We start from the raw sequence: 17,313 nt of genomic DNA, 5'->3' as shown, positions 1-17,313 counted from the left end.
CAACACGCGACTGCTCGTGTGATTGAGTACAGCGCGACTACCGGAATGTTAAATTGAGATAGTGTAATTTGATTTCTGTTACCAAGCTTGAACTGTTTTTCGTTAATTATGTATTTCAATGTAAACCGTTTTGGGTGTATCCCGTGGCTTAATTTTGTATATACAGTGTATTGTAAATATTTTCGGTGAATGAATAAATATAAATGACTGTTTTGGTAGAGAGTTACTGAAAATTTTACTATCAGTATTCTTCCAAACAATAGATATTGATAATAATTATGTTTGAAGCTCTGCCAATTTATGTAGACACAAAACAATATTATATTGAAGGAATTTCTGTAAAGGTGACTACTGCTTTCATCTCTCTGTATCATGTTTCTATCAACATATTGTTTAAAAATCACAATCATGATTAAGATTTTGGAAGAAAGAGAATATACATTCTGAGAGACAAACTTTGAACCCTTAAAAACCACCCTTAGAGTTAAAATATTGCCAATATCACTAAGACTTTTCAGTGTGCACATAGGACCTATGAGGAAACTATATTCCAAGATTTGTTGTTATCCATCTAGCTCTAGTAGTTTTTCCAGAAATCGTGATTAGTGGGTGATTGAGTTAGTTAGTCAGTGATTCAGTAAGTTCAGAATTTATAAGTACAGATAATATATCATGTCTAACACTCATAGCAACAAAATGTTTCTTCTCTCTCAAACTTTTGAGAATTTTGTTTATCTGTTCGGGAATATAACTCATAAGACATTCAACAGATGTGAAAAAGGTTATCCACACTTTCCACCAAAATAATATATTCCTCTAAGGAGAGCTTAGGTGGACATCACCCGCAAAAAAGGGCGAAGGCAGAGTGATAGAGCTTGAAAGTCCTAGCTCCGCCCAATAAAGGATATACTTATCTATTCCAGTACAATTCCAATTTGAAGTTATTTTGACAAATAATTTCGTGTATCGTCTCTGATAGAACATAATCAGCATATCCAGCATGTTTTCTATGAATAATCCCTGTGAAAATTCATGTTTTCTTCATGCTAAAACGTGTCAAAATCATACGTCATATGGGTGTGTGTATGGTTACTTTAATTAATGTAATAAAACTTCAGTCACTACCTAAACCAGTGATGTGAAAGGTTGTCCGCCAATCTATATTAATTTGGGAATGCAATATCGAATACAATATTGGCAGAATCCGTTCACAATATTTGACAATATTGCAACAGGCGACCTCTAAAAACAGAAATCTCCTTCAATTCGTTGATAGGGCGTGAAATTGTACCATACAACAGTAATTACTAACTCCCCCACACACCAACTCAACACCCCTCCACCTCCTCTAACCATAGTTTCCTTCTATTAGGATTCAAATTGGACTTTGTAAACTTGAAAATCGGTTCACTGACTACCCTTTCATGACAGTAAACAAATTTTTTTATTTGATGATGAAAGTGTTGAATTATCGATTCATGGTTCGCATTAAAAGGTTTTAAGCGTAACGAACATTTTTTTTTTTTATTAATCTGATCGATGTTTCTTATTAATACTGAGTTCACTATTAATACAAATGCTAGGATATCTCACCATCAATGTAATGACAAATAGAATGTGATTTTCGAAACTGCCTAGGGGGCACGAACCCCCTGCCTTTCTTTTAGTCATAAACAATGCATGCAGAACAATAGAACAGTACCTATCTGTAGTTACGGAAAAATCCTAGATGTGGCAGGAATTCAACTCGACATGGATGAATTCTATACAAATTCAATAATTTCATATCAAATTAGATTACATCACATATCAGATTGATGGCCCACACCTCGTACGTCTCAAGTTACATATTCAGTATTCACCAATGAATTGAGCGCAGTGTATTTGTCCCAGCTTCCGCAGTATCTCCAAAACCTTCAATGAATGCTGAGCTAATTCTAATGCTGGAGATGTATGAGCTAAGGATTACAACTTAGGAATGTTTGAAATATTCATTGTTATTGTAGGTAAACGAAAAATTTGAGCATCACGGGAAACCTCTTTCTCTCTTAGGGAAATTGTCAATCTATTGCTTAGCCCCACGGGGAGAAAGAGTTGCACTTTTGACCCCACATGACTTGTCATAGATGCCCAGACCCCAAACAACTATTTCTCATGAGAAAATAACGTAAAATACATTTCAGATTAACATAATAATGATAATCATGTACTCATTCTCATTCAACTCTAGTTTAGCGATTTCCTGCTTCACAGTATCTTACATGAATTGAATCCTTATTCTTTTTATTACTATGTCCTTGATCTTTTAGGCTGTATTACCGCTAGCTTTTTTAATAAACTCATTTTTTTGGAGAAGTTGAGTGGAACTGGAATTCAATGAAAGCCTCATACAGTCCAGGATAGCTGAATGAAACATCTTCAGTATTTCTTCCTGATTCCGAGAAGTTATATGGGTGGGCTCACTTCCGTCTACTCGACTAACACTCACACAAACACAAATATTGTCTGAATACATGACTACAGATATTACAATATGAATCAATTTTCTAGCGAGCTCTCGGAGAAAATGCCTACCTGCTTACATGGTAGGTTCAAAGGTGCGGAGAAAACGAGGTTATTGCATTTTTCGCCAGAAAATTGAGTTACATAGAAGTTCGTAGCACTAAAGCCTATTAGGAGAATTGAAGAAATGAATATGATATCGCATTTTCCTCTGACATTTTCAGAATATTTTACTTCTCGCTACTATATTACTTTGGTACAGCTGTTGAAGAGAAAAGACAGTGATAGATACGGCATTCGAATTTACCTGGATGATAGATGTAGAAGGTGGATAATAAATCCTATTTTCCAATTCAAATTCATTTATCCATCAAGAGAATATTTACGGAATTATAGTGGAGAATAGAATGATATCAGGGGACCGAGTTTCGATCTGGAGTACAAAGGCGTAAAAACATTTACTACGAAAGAAGAAATTATAATATATTCATAGTTCATACAGAAAGGTTCTATCTAATCACAGTGAATTGAGATTAATTCCCAGAGGAATGCAAAGATTCCTTTTACAAAGGCCCGGTTGCACAAAAGCCGGTTAAATTTTAGTCCTGATTAACTCCATCAAATCAGAGAAAACCATTTCAAAAAGATCAGTTCTACTGGATCTAATCAGGATTAAAATTAAAACGGCTTTTGTGCAACTGGCACTAACTACGTGATTAAATGATTACAGAAGTTCAACTGCTGAGTCATAATTTCGTCTCAGTCCCACACACATGCACTCACTCACTCACTTCCATCATCAACAGACGACGAAATTGTCAACTGTTTTTCCAAGGAATAATCATTATCCTTTTAATGTCCTTCAGCGAGTTTTCCTAGGGATGAGCCCTAGTGCAATCGAATTTTTACACTAAAAACCATTATTTTATACTATAAAATATGCTCTGAATTTCGTGAGAATCGTTAGAACCGTTTTCGAGCTCCAGTGATATACAAACATCTAAACATACAAACATCTAAACATATGAACAGAAATTGTATAGTATATAGGATAATTGTATAATAGTATAGGATACTACCTGCGTGAATGATTATTGTCTGTGTGTAGGAAGGCTTTGAAATAAATCAGATAGGAGAATACACTGGTTCGAATAAAGCGAATTATGATGATAAAAATAGCTTTGAAATCGAAGGAGATTTTGATGTTTAATAATACATCATAATAACATTTTATAATAAAATGTGGTCCCATTCCAATTGAGAAAAACTACTTTCTGTCACTCCAAAACTTTTGTCCGCCATCTTGGATTCGTCATAATGGATCCAACTTCATTTTGAATCCAGCATCATTTTGAATCCAAGTTGATTTTTCAAATGGGAACGTGGTCATACGATACATGATTTCGATACAGAATTACAAAATAAAATTGATGGCGGAACTCGCATATAAATATCTCTAACCGTTATGATGATCTCATCATTTTAATATACTAATAAATTATACAAAAATGGAATAAATTAGTACTTACATTGGATAATCAAGTGTTAGTGAACACTAATAGTAGCCTCCACTCAAAAATTCAACACTTTCAACAAAAACATTTTTCATAGCAAATTTGTCAACGTTATAGCAACTGCTATCACATGTAGTATTATCAATTACCTGTATGTACAGTCATACAATAGACAGGGAGAGACAGACGTTAACGGAAGCGAGAACTTATGTTGTGTATTATTCATCTGAAATAATAGTGAGCTCTCCTATTTTTAGGTTTGTTCACTCCGAGTCAAGAGAATACTATTTAGAGCGAGTGTTTACTATAGGAGAGAATTACTTGATCAAGAAGAATTACAGTAACTATATTACCATATAGGGTGATATATTTACCCTATAGCTATGGGTAAAAGAGTTACTATAGCAAGAACGTACTAAGTTGAGTATACTAGTTTTATTCACTTGGCCCACTGGCCCATGTTTTTTTTGCTGTGATTTTATTAATGGAAGAAAAGGAGAAAGGTATTAAGTTAGTTTCTTATGTCTTACATCATAATCAAAATTCATTTGATTCACGTCCATTCTCGGAGAAGGATATTCAAGGCTACTATTAGAGATACTATACAGATAGATTGAAAATTGACAGAGAGGAAGTAAGAGAGAGTGAGAGTGAATCTATAAATAATTAATACCCTAGGGGCTATTTTATGAGTAGAACTCCTCCTTCAGTTCTTATCCGATTTTGGCCTCATTTTAAAGGGCATACTCTGAAATTATGCGCTCAATGTCTGTTAAGGGCTAATGTGATGAGGTGGAGAAGGATGATAAGAAGAATGGGAAGGAAATGGATTAGGCGGAGGAGATTGACAAGAAGATGAAGGATGGTAAAGAAGAGTTTGGAATTGAATCCATCAAACAAGATTGTGATTTATTTGTGAAATTTAATTCAAAGAAATCTAATTTAGTTCCTATAAAATATTTCTCGGGTTCGAGAAACAGTTCACCTAGTCCTAGTATGTCTTTATGAGCGGCGGAGTAAACAAAGAGAGAGTGAGTGAGTGTATGAGAGATTAATTGATTGAGTACTTTATTTATGTAGATTACAATATATACTGGCTTATACACTTATATACAATAGCTTACAATACAGCAAAACTATGAATGAATATACAAAATATAAATTAAGGAAATAATAACTATTGATCTGTATATCATATGAAAAAAATAATTTGTAATAACTAAGATAAAATAGATAATATTGTTATGCATCTACATAAATTGGCGGAGCTTTGGACGTATCAATGTCCATTCTTTGGCAAGAATATTCTTCCCACTAACTCTCTACCAAAACGTTAATTTCGTTGATTCAACTGATTTATTTAAAAATGAAAATATTGTAAAAGTTTCAATTAGTATGAAGATTTGAGCGAAAAAAACAGAAAATTAATAAAATTAAATGATTATATAAGTAAGTAAGATCAAATCATTAATTATTAAAATGGAGTAGGCTGAAAGTAGATCAGGGTAATCAACTTTCAGTAATATACAGCGATATATGCAGTGGATAATTGAAATAACATGCGTTTATATAATATATATATATATATATATATATATATATATATATATATAATATATATATTTACAATTTATTCTATAACAGGTTTATAGGTTTGTATTTGTGGAATGGGTGGGGGATGGTTGTCATGTGATAATTCTAGGGCTGGACAGTTTCAGTCATTTGCTCCAAAAGATATTTTCTTAAAGTCAGGATGAAGCTCGCTCGGCTCTCGATGGAGCTGATAGTAACGGGAAGTGCATTCCATGCTCGACAGGCACTTATTAGAAAGGATTTTGTAAAAATAACATAGAGAGAGAAATAACAGAGAGAGAGTGAGAGAGAGAGAGAGATTGATTATATGCCTTTATTAGGGCGGAATTAGGACACCTGGTCCTCTCTGCCACACAACCCTTCACAAAAGAAGACAAATATACATAAGAACAGAAAAAATAGATTACGTATCATGTAATAAGATTACATAAAATTAATATAAGTAAATAGAACTCCTAATCAAAATACAATAACATATAATAAAAGAGAATTTTAAACTTTATTTATTTATACAATTGGAAACAATATTTCAAATCCCACTAGATAAATCTTATAGGAAAACCTATCAGAAATGAAGAAATGAAGATCTAATCAAGTTGCCATTCACTCACACATGCACACAAAACAACCCTAAAAACAAAGATTTTACAAGTATAATAATTATCATAAAACAATATAAGATGAAATATTTTTGTATCTGTAGTTGCATAAAAGGTAGAAATGAGTGAAATTCATGTAGATTGATACAATGTAAATAGACGATGAAAATAAAGCTGAACCCGACCCAAGCCTAATCTGTGCCACCAGATCCCAGCCAATTCAATACCGCCGCGCCAAACAGAGCTCGATCGCAAATACTCTTCACAGTTGGTGGCAACAGATTCCAGATCCGGCAAGCTGATACATGGCATGATCTATTATAATCATATGACATCAGTTCAGTCTGAGATTTTGATGAGAAAGGACGTAGTTCTATCGAGCTCCCTTATCGCCAGCTTATCTATAACGAGCCAGTTTATTCCGTCAAGATGAGTAACTGTATTAAATGTTCGAAATCGGTTTCTAGGTCTTCTAAAGACAAAGTTGAATGTCAGGTGTGCCGAACTTTTTATCACGGGTCATGTGTGGGACTGGGTGATGCCGAAATTAGTGTTCTTTCTGAGCTGGGAAAAGTGTGGTCATGTGAGCCGTGTGGTCGCGAGCGTCGCTTGAGCCGTAGTTTGAGCGACGGTGACTCCGTCCTATGTGATGTTACATCTACTGATAGTATAAAAAATATGATTAGTTCATTAAGTAAGAAAGTTGATGATGGACTAAAGCGTCTTGAAAAAGATCTCGGTGCTTCACTTGATTTGTGTCACAGCAAGCTAGATGAGAGCTCCAAGTTGTCGGCGAACCAGCTCCTTCTTATAGAGAAGCAGAATGAACTGATTGAGACTCTTCGTGTAGAGAATCTCGGTCTCACCAAAAAAGTGGCTGAGTTGACGGAGCGTTTGGATGACGTCGAGCAGTATTCTAGAGCGAATACTTTGGAGATCTACGGTGTACCTAGCTCCATAAACGAAAATGTTGCACAGACATTATTGGTGTTATTTACAGACATTATTGTTATTGGTGTTGGTAAGGCATTGGATCTGGCAATTACTGAGGACATGATTGATGTCTGCCATCGACTCAAACAGCTCGATAATCGGCCGTCATCGGGTATTATTGTTCGATTTGTTCGCCGGACTGACAAGGAGCAGTTTCTTGCTAGACGTCGCATAAAGAGAACTCTGTCAACACGACACTTGGGTCTATCTACGGACTCTCCTATCTACGTGAATCAGTCACTCAGTCAACGTCGAAGAGTTTCATTTGCTAAAGCTAAAAAAAATAAAAAATGATTGTGGTTTCAAGTTTTTGTGGGTCGATAGAACTGGCAACATCAATATGAGAAAAGTTGAGGGCTCTGTGATTCATACTATCAAATCTGATAGCGACCTTGCTAAACTGTCAGTGTCGGTTACGAACGTTGAACCAGGTAATTCTGTTAAGTAGATAAGATTACAAATCGACAAACTGTTATTACTATTATTCCATTTTATCTGCACTACCGTTGCTGCTGTGTTTGATTATTACTTTTATTGCATCAATAATGGATTGTACTCCTATTCTCTTGTAAAATGTCCTTATTGTGTCATTCATGTTTTTGTCTCTCACTCTCTATTGTGCCCTTGTCTGGTCTGAGTTATTAATGAATGGTGGATGATTGTAGTGTTTTAAATTTAATATATCAGAATACGCGAGGATTGCGTACAAAGTCTCAATCACTTTATCAGTCCGTCTCGGCTGAGTGCTTCGATTTTATCGCCTTATCAGAGACATGGCTTAATGATGAGATAAATGATGGGGAGCTGTTTGATGCTCGTTATCAGGTTTTTAGAAGCGATAGAGATAGCTCCGTGTCAGGCAAACGTTGGGGGGGCGGGGTACTTTTTGCCGCTAATGTTAGATGGCCTACACAGCTTATCTTTAGCAAAGTCACAGTCAAGTACGAAGCCTTACTGATTAAAACTACTATTACAAATACAACCACTATCCTTTTCTGTGTTGTTTACTTCTCACCTAATGCTGCAGTCACCGATTATGTTGAGTTTTTTGATGATGTGGAAGGGTTTCATAATGTTTGTTCATCTCTTTTAGTTGTTGGTGATTTCAATATCAGCGAAATTTCTGGTAGTACATATGATTTTATAAATGGTTCGATTAAATGTAGAAAATTGGATAATTTCATGTCTTTCTTTGATATGAAATCGTTCAATAATATTTCAAATTCCAGTTTTAAAACATTAGACCTAGTTCTTGGCAATTTTCCCATCACAGTTTTGCGCAATGATGATCCCTTGCTTCCTGAAGACGTTCATCATCCTTGTCTTTCTATAAATTTCATCATGAGAAGTTATACATCACCTGAGCCTGTTTATAATCCTTACTATGATTTCAAAAAAGCCAATTTCCTTCAGCTGTACCAAACACTTTTTAATTCAGACTGGGACAGATTATATGAATTTCAAGACGTTGATAATGCTGTTCTATGAGATAATATACAGAGCTTTCTCTATGCATGTTCCCAAGTGTAAAAGAATTATTAAATCCAAGTACCCTATCTGGTTTACTAGGGATATCATTCAAATGATCAAACAGAAAAAGAAATGTGCACGAAAAATGGCATACTCTCTTGGTACTATCGTGATAAATTTATTAATCTGAGATCAATTATAAAGTTAAAAATTGCTGAATGTTACAAAGATTATATAGCTGATCTGCAGAATAATTTGAATTCGAACATAAAACATTTTTGGAATTATATTTCTAGTAAACGAGAATCTAGAATGATGAATGATTGTTTTGAATTAAATGGTTGTAAATACACTGGCTCAGACGTATCTCAGGCATTTGCAGATTACTTTTCATCGATCTATGCTAGTATAAAAAGGGACAGTGATTTCTCCGGGAATGACCTACCTCACCTTGATACCAATAGACCCACTTATAACATTGATACGCTGATTATCCCTTCCATTTCAGATGATTGGGTCAGCTCTGCGGTTGATAAGCTAAAAGCAACTCGCTCAGCTGGTCCTGACGGTGTCCCTGCCTATATTATTAAGGGTTGTGAGGATATTCTATTAAAACCTTTACAATATATTTTCAATCTCTCTTTAAAAACCAATAAATATCCCACTAAATGGAAAAATGCCCGTATAACGCCCATTCATAAATCTGGTAAACCCAATTTAATATCTAATTTTCGACCTATTTCTATATTAAATGCACCTGACAAAGTATTTGAATCTATTTTATATAATATAGTATTCAATCATGTAAAACACGTCATATCACCTTTCCAACATGGTTTCATGCCCCGAAGGTCTACTGTAAGTAATCTGTTAACATTTACTCAATTTGTCTCTTCTAAATTAGATAGTCAGGATCGGGTGGACGTGATTTATCTCGATTTCAGTAAAGCTTTCGATTCAGTTAATTTTGAAGTTTTATTGGAAAAGTTAGTTACTTATGGGTTTTCAACTGATTTGATCAAATTTTTCCGCAGCTACCTATTTGATAGATTTTCACACATACATTTCAATAGCTACAAATCTGCTGACTATGCAAATACATCAGGTGTCCCTCAGGGATCGAATCTTGGGCCTCTTTTGTTTTTACTCTTAATAAACGATCTTCCCGATTGCATTATTGCATCCAGGATCCTAGTGTTTGCAGATGATGTAAAATTGTATAAATTAATAAGGAGTGTTGAAGATTGTGCTCAGTTACAACAGGATCTTGATAGAGTCCATCTATGGTGTCATAGAAATAAACTAAAATTAAATATCTCAAAAACCAAGTTTATGGTTTACACGAGACAGAGGAATTATGATCGTTACGCTTACTCATTACTTACTTACTTATGCCGGCGCTACAGTACATGAAGAACCTTCGCCTCCTCCACAATTCGCCTCCAATCGTTTCTTGTCTGGGCTAACACTCTCCACTGCATCACTCCCATCACACGCAGGTCGTTCTCTACTTCTCTCAGCCAGCTCCTTCTCGGCCTTCCTCTTCTTCTTGCACTGTAGAAGACCTCTCGCATGAGCTTCTGCTGGGCTCTCTCCTGTGGCATCCTCTCTACATGCCCAAGCCAGCTTATTCTTCTTGACTTCACGAATCTGACAATATTCTGCCTCTTGAGTCGGATTTCGATCTCTTCATTATATATGATCCTCCAAATCCCTCCTTCATTTCTAGGGCCATAGATTCTTCTTATCACCTTCCTTTCAAATACTCTCAATGCATGAGTGTCCGCTGCATTTAGAGTCCAAGTTTCGCAGCCATATGTCACGACAGGTCGTATCAAGGTTTTGTACATTTTCATTTTCGTTTCTCTGGAAATAGCTCTCGATCTTATTAATTGCATATTGGCAAAAAATGCTTTGTTGCCAAGCATTATTCTTCTTTTAATTTCTGGGGATACTCTATTCCCTTGGTTGACCTCTGTGTCAAGGTAATTAAACCTTTCAACCTCTTCAAAGGAATACTCGCCAATATCCAGCTTTCCCAGATGTCGTCTCTCTACAGCTGTCTTTTTCATCTTCATGTACTTTGTTTTTCCTTCATTTACTCTCAGACCAACCTGTCGTCCTTCTCCCTCAATCACCAGAAAGGTTTCTTTCAATGCCCGATCACTCCTAGCAACTATCACTATGTCGTCTGCATAAGCATGCACCTGAATAGTTCTGTACATTATGCTTCCTGTCATATCCACCTTGTTCAATGTTCTCTGCAGGACCAGATTGAAGAGCAGCGCTGAGAGAGTGTCACCCTGTCTAACTCCACTGTCCACCCTGAATTCCCTACTCATTTTTCCATTAATCAGTACCATACCTACACTTTGAGAGAGTGTCACCTTCACCAGTCTTATCAGTTTTCGGGGCATTCCATACTCCTCCATTGTGTCTAGCACCTTCACTTTATTGATGCTGTCAAAGGCCTGTTTGAAGTCTATGAATAACATATGCAGGTCTATTCCATACTTATAGCATCTTTCCATGGTCTGACGAAGTGCAAATATCTGGTCTGTTGTTCCTCTGCCTGGCCTGAATCCACATTGGTACTCTCCAATGATGGACTCAGCATAAGCACTAATCCTCCTGGTCAGTACTGAGGAGAAAATCTTGTATGCAACGTCCAGCAGTGTGATTCCCCTGTAGTTGCCACAGTCTTGCTTATCTCCTTTTTTGAATATAGGACACACCAGGCCTTTCCCCCAATCCTTCGGCATCTCTTCTCTATCCCAGACCAGGCCAATCAGCTCATGTATCCATTCAGCCAGAGACCGTCCACCATGCCTCCATATCTCCGAAATTAGCTGGTCCTCTCCTGATGCTTTCCCATATCTTAGTCTTTTGATTGCATCATTCACTTCTTCACCTGAAGGTTTCACAACTTCCACGTCTGCCGTGTGGTACTTAGGTACCCATTCCTCCACTCTACCCAGCTCCTCACTCATAGTCAGTTCCTCAAAATACTCCGCCCATCTATCCATTACTTCCTGCTCCTCAGCCAATACATTTCCTTCCTTGTCCTTACATCCCATGCTCCTAGACTGAAATCCCTTATTCATCACCTTCACTGCATGATAAAATTTCTTTGCTTCATTGGCTGTGTTGAGCTCCTCTATGTTTGTTAACTTTTCCTTCAGATATTCTTTCTTTTCCTTCTTATTAGTCTCTTAGCTATTCTTCTACTCTCTTTATATGCTTCAACCTTCCGTCTTGTCTCTCTTTGAATCATTGCAACTCTGCATTGGTTTTTCTGCTCAATAATAGCCCTACACTCATCATCGAACCACTCGATGTTTCGTCCTTCTCTTCTCTCCCCAATGACTTTCTTAGCTACCTTCTTTATGGTATCCTTCATAATATACCATACATTTCCCACATTGTCAGTCCTCTGCACCTGCCCTCTAGCAACCTCTATCTGCTCCTCCAGCCTTGTTTGGAATTCCTCCTTCTTTCCATCATCATGGAAGTTATCCACATTCCATCTTGTCCTCCTCTCTTCCAACCTTCTTTCACCTGAGGCTAGCTTTTCTAGTATGGTTGCTTTGAGCATGTAGTGAACAGAGTCAAAGTTTGGTCCTCTAAGCACTCTCACGTTCTCCACAGAGCTGGTATGTCTTTTTGAGATAAGCACATGGTCAATTTGATTTACAATGTTTGACCCAGGCATTTTCCATGTACCCAAGTTTATTCTTTTGTGCCTAAACATTGTGCTTGCAATCATGAGTGCCTGTTCCACGGCCAATTCAGCAAGTCTTCTTCCATTTTCACTTGTCTCTTCATGCAGTGTGTGCTTCCCTGACACTCCTTTCAAAAATGGCTCCTTCCCAACCTTTGCATTGAAGTTGCCAAGCACTACCAACATGTCATACTTTGGGGCTTTTGCGCATTCCCTAGCCAAACTTTCATAGAATGTATCTTTGTCCTCATCGGTGGCTTCTTCAGTAGGTGCATATGCAAAAATTATTGTCAGATTCCTGAAACGTCCCTTTATTCTTATCTTGCACATACGCTCTGAGACTGGCCAGAAAGCTAAAAGTCGATGCCTTACTTTTGCATTTATAATGAAGGCTGTACCATGTCTACCAGCTCGTTCCTCATTGCCACTATACAACACACTATAATCCTTCTTATCTATCCTTCCAGAGCCCTTCCATCTAACCTCCTGCAGCGCCACCACATCCATCTTGCATCTCTTCACTTTATTACTAATCTCAGCCATCTTTCCTGCTTGCAACATTGTGCATACATTCCATGACGCTATATTTAAAATGTGATTCCGTTTCCAATTTCTTTTATTTTTGTTTCCATTTGTGTTATCCGTGATTCCAGTCCTGATCCGAGGCTTATTGTTTGGTTTCTTTGCTTGATTGCTTTTTGTGGGGAGGGGTTGCCGGCCCCACGCCCAACCCCCAACCTGGAGGACCAGGTAATTTTTTCGGGTTTTCTTCCCTAGCCTTTGACAATCCAATGCCGAGCTTCAAGGCAGCAGCCAATTTTCTTTCAGGGTTTTGTTCCCTTAGCCTTTGGGTATCCATTGATCTCCCTCTGCAAGGCAGCAGTTGTGTTTGCTAGTTTTGGTCCACCCTGGGTATTTTATTCCCCCAGTACCCACCATATCTGATGGGCATTCCCCGATCAGCCACCTGGGGAGGCGCCCAGTAAGAGACTAGCAATTTCCCTGGGACGCTTACTCATTAGCAGGCATCAATCTAGAGTATGTCAATAGCATTCGAGATCTTGGAGTGTTGATGGACTTGACTCTTGATTTTAAAGACCAATTTAATCACGTTCTTAGCAGTGCTAATAGACTACTTGGTTTTATACTTCGTAATTCAAAACCTTTTACTAGTTGTGATGTAAGTATAAAACTGTTTAATGCACTGGTACGGAGTAAACTTGAGTATGCATCTATGGTGTGGGGTCCTGCTAATGAAACTGATAGCTACGAAATTGAGAAGATTCAAAATAGATTTCTAAGACACCTTTTCATCAAGAAATTCCGTATGTTCTGTCCATTCAATTTCCCAACTAGTGAATTGAGATCCTTATTTAATATCCGGTCATTGCAGGTGCGGAGATCATTGAATGCCCTATTGCTGTTATATAATATCTTGAATCATAACGTCCATTTACCATATTTTATCAGCCTAATTAATTTCAGTGTACCATATGCAAGACCTAGAAGGAATATATTGTTTGAGATTCCCTTTGCTAGAACAAACCATCATTACAACTCATTCCTTTATAAAACCTTACGACTGTTTAATAGCTTGAATGAACACATTGATCCTTTTTCGAACTCATTCAATGAATATAAGAAACATTGTGAACTGAATCTATCATAAGACGCTCGTTTTTGAGATGATTTGTTTTGTAAACTCTGGCTGGAACTCTCCTAGTTTAAGACTTTTCTTTTTCTGTTTACTTAGCTTTTTTTTATTAGTTATTATTTTCTTTCTCGTAATCTTTAAATAGTTTTTTTTAATTGTATTTTCCTCTAGAATCTTTGGAAAGGATTGTTTTACTTTCATTCTTTTCACATTTTTCCTTATAATAATGAAATTAATTTGATTATTCTGAGTAAATGCTTTTTGCTTTTTTTACATTTTTCTTTATATGAATGTAATTAATTTGATTATTTCAACTGTGTGAATGCTTTTTACCTTTCTTCAATTTATTTACTATATTTCAAAATGTATATAAGTTAAATTTCTTTATTCACTTTATTTCAAAATGTATATAAGTTAAATTGTTGTTTCATTTAATTGTGTAAATAAGGCTCTTTATGGATCTCTGTGAGCCTTTGTATGTGAAGAAAATGAATAAATAAATAAATAAATAAAATAAATAGATGTTCTATGATTTGGAATAACCAATAGTTGGGAGCCCTGCCTGGTACCTCTCACACTACGATCCCCAATAGAAACAAATTTATGAGCTAAATAACCTGGGGTTTTTACATGCAATAGGTCATGAAGCAGCTTCAGAATGTGATACTCTCTCATTTGCTTGAGTTTTGTTTCATGTAGTTGCTGGAAAATGGGGTGATATGATCATCTCTTCTTAGATTGAAGATGAACCGGATGCAATAGTTCTGAGCCCTCTGCAGTCGCTGAGACAAGGCCACAGTCATGTCATTGATCACAATTTCACCGTAAGAGAAGTATGGGAAAATTAATGACTTAACCAGCATCACTTTCACATGAAGTGGAATGAAGTCAATAACCTTCTTAAGAGAGTGGGTACCTGCAAATACCTTATTACAGGTGGTGTTGATTTGTGTCGTCCAGTCGAGTGTTTTGTCTATTGTTAGTCCCAGATTTGTAACAAAGTCACTGTAATTCAAATTTTTGTCGTTTATTTTGATATATGGTCCATTATCAAAGTTGAAACCTCGGCGAGTCATGAGTTTAGTGTAGCCAATAATTATTGCCTTGAATTTCGTTTCATTAATTCTCAGTCCAGTCCGTAAGAGTCTCAAGTTCACTATTCATATTGTCAACTGTAGCAGTAAAGTCGTTCAAGTCAAAGTGGATGTACAATTGCAGGTCATCGGCATATAGGTGATGTTTGGAGAATCTGAAGATATTGGTTACATCAATAATATATATATATACTGAACAAAAGAGGCCCAAGTACAGACCCCTGGGGAACCTTAATCAGTAAATAGATTTGGGATAGAATTGGGAACAGAGAGAGAGAGAGAGTGAGTGAGAGAGAGAGAGAGAGAGAGAGAGAGAGATTAGATTAGATTACTTTATTTATGTATGTTACAATATTTACTGGCTTATACACTAATTTACATTAAATGACGATAATGCTAGTTATTCAACGAATTTCACAAAGTATGAATTTCAATATGTAATCAAGTATGTAATCAATGAGAATAAATATAGAAATGCAATTAGAATAACGATAATATAATAATGTGATGTAACTTCATAAATCGGCGGTGTTTCAAAAAATAACTGTCGATTCTTTTGGAAGGATATGAAATATCCTTCCCCATTAACACACGACCGGGTTGTGATGAATTAGAGCTGTTGGGAATTATAACTCCTCCATAACTTGCTCCATAACTTGAAGTAATGTTCAAATAAGAAAATCTACTTAATAAGTTAAAAAGTAGTTGATTTGAATCTTAGAATCATGGGATGAATGAATAAATGAAATATATAACGATAGAGAATACAATATTGCATTAATAATTAAAATTAGATAGATGAAACAAATGTTATAGGGTGGGATTTAATTAGAATTTCAGAAATTGATTGGATGATATTAACAATATACAATACTAAAGAACAGAAAATATTGAGGTGGGAAGATGAATACCGTATGTATTATGTAGGATGGAGATGGGATGTGGAAAATGAATGAATGAATGGGATGAAGAATGGAAAGGAAGAGAGATTAGAATATTTGTCATGTGGTGCTCTAGGGTTGGACAGACTCAGTCATTTTCTCTATAAGATACTTTTTCAAAGAAAGGATAAAGCCCGCTCGGCTCTCAATGCATCTAATAGAGTTGGAAAGTTCATTCCATTCATGACAAGCACTGATTTGGAATAGATAGTAGTTCGATGATTAGGTATCCTGAGAGTATTTGCACCAGTTCTAGTATGGGAAGCGTCTATCCTCCTACCATCGGAGACAAATTTGAAATCATTTTTGAAACAGTTGGGATTGCCATATTTTTAAGTATCCCCAACAAGTTTGATTATTCTGAAACGTCTCTGATCGGGAAGCTTCAGGGTAGAACTAGCAATATGTGCTGGGGTGATATGTTCATGGCGTTCAAGAGAGTAAACAAAACGTAGACAATAATTTTGACAGGGCTGCATTTTATCATTGAGTGTAACTTGCATGTCATTGAGGACAGAGTTGCAATACGTGAAATGTGGGACAGTCAGAGATTGGACCAGTAATAATCGTATACTTCTAGGAAGGACATCTTGTGATTTTTTCAGTGAATGCATTGCTGAGAAAACGTTTATACAGGTTTTATTGACTTGTTCTGACCAGTCGAGGGTTTTATCCATAATGATGCCTAGGTTTTCCACTGAGCTGTAGTAGGGGATCACATTACCATCAACAGTTATTTTATGTATCAAGTTGAAGTCGATATTGTTTACTAAACGTGAGTAACCAATAATTATGGGTTGGGTTGAGTCTGAGGCCGTTTCGCCTTGTCCATTCCACTATCGAACTGATGTCATGATTCATTTTTTGCACGGTTTCATTAACTTTCGTTATAGGACAACTTGCATAAATTTGAAGATCATCTGCATATGTATGGAAACAAGAAAAATTTATAGAAGAGGGAAAATCATTCGCATACAGAGTAAAAAGAAGAGGGCCTGGAATTGAACCTTGAGGAACACCATGTGAAACATTCAACCAATTCCACAACATAAACATAGTTCACCGACAACACCAACGTCTCTCCCCCCATCATTGGTTGAGAGTTATCAGTTGCTTTTTCTCTGTGTACCAGTTGTTTTTTTAGTGTGGAAGAAGAAAAAATATATCAGACTAAATAACTCAAATTGATGAGGATAGACTATAATACAGTGACATACACATGATTGAAATTA

General features: G+C 36.3%; 2 protein-coding genes across 3 annotated transcripts in view; one reads left to right on the top strand and one right to left on the bottom strand.

Annotated features, from left to right (window-relative positions):
* LOC111058064 overlaps window positions 1-17,313 on the top strand; it is a 1,079,251-nt gene that overhangs the window by 210,993 nt on the left and 850,945 nt on the right. The window lies entirely within an intron of this gene.
* LOC111045061 (craniofacial development protein 2-like) lies at window positions 11,850-12,953 on the bottom strand. Its single transcript, XM_022330366.2, has one exon. It carries the CDS (start codon window positions 12,951-12,953, stop codon window positions 11,850-11,852), a length of 1,104 nt encoding a protein of 367 aa, XP_022186058.2.

Source organism: Nilaparvata lugens, chromosome X (assembly GCF_014356525.2).
Source record: "Nilaparvata lugens isolate BPH chromosome X, ASM1435652v1, whole genome shotgun sequence".
In the NCBI taxonomy this organism is placed as follows: Eukaryota; Metazoa; Arthropoda; class Insecta; order Hemiptera; family Delphacidae; genus Nilaparvata; species Nilaparvata lugens.
This window is presented reverse-complemented; position numbering and strand designations above follow the sequence as displayed.

Excerpts from the sequence above, each read along its gene's own strand:
- LOC111045061 (XM_022330366.2), bottom strand. The coding sequence starts at position 12,953 with ATGTTGCAAGCAGGAAAGATGGCTGAGATTAGTAATAAAGTGAAGAGA.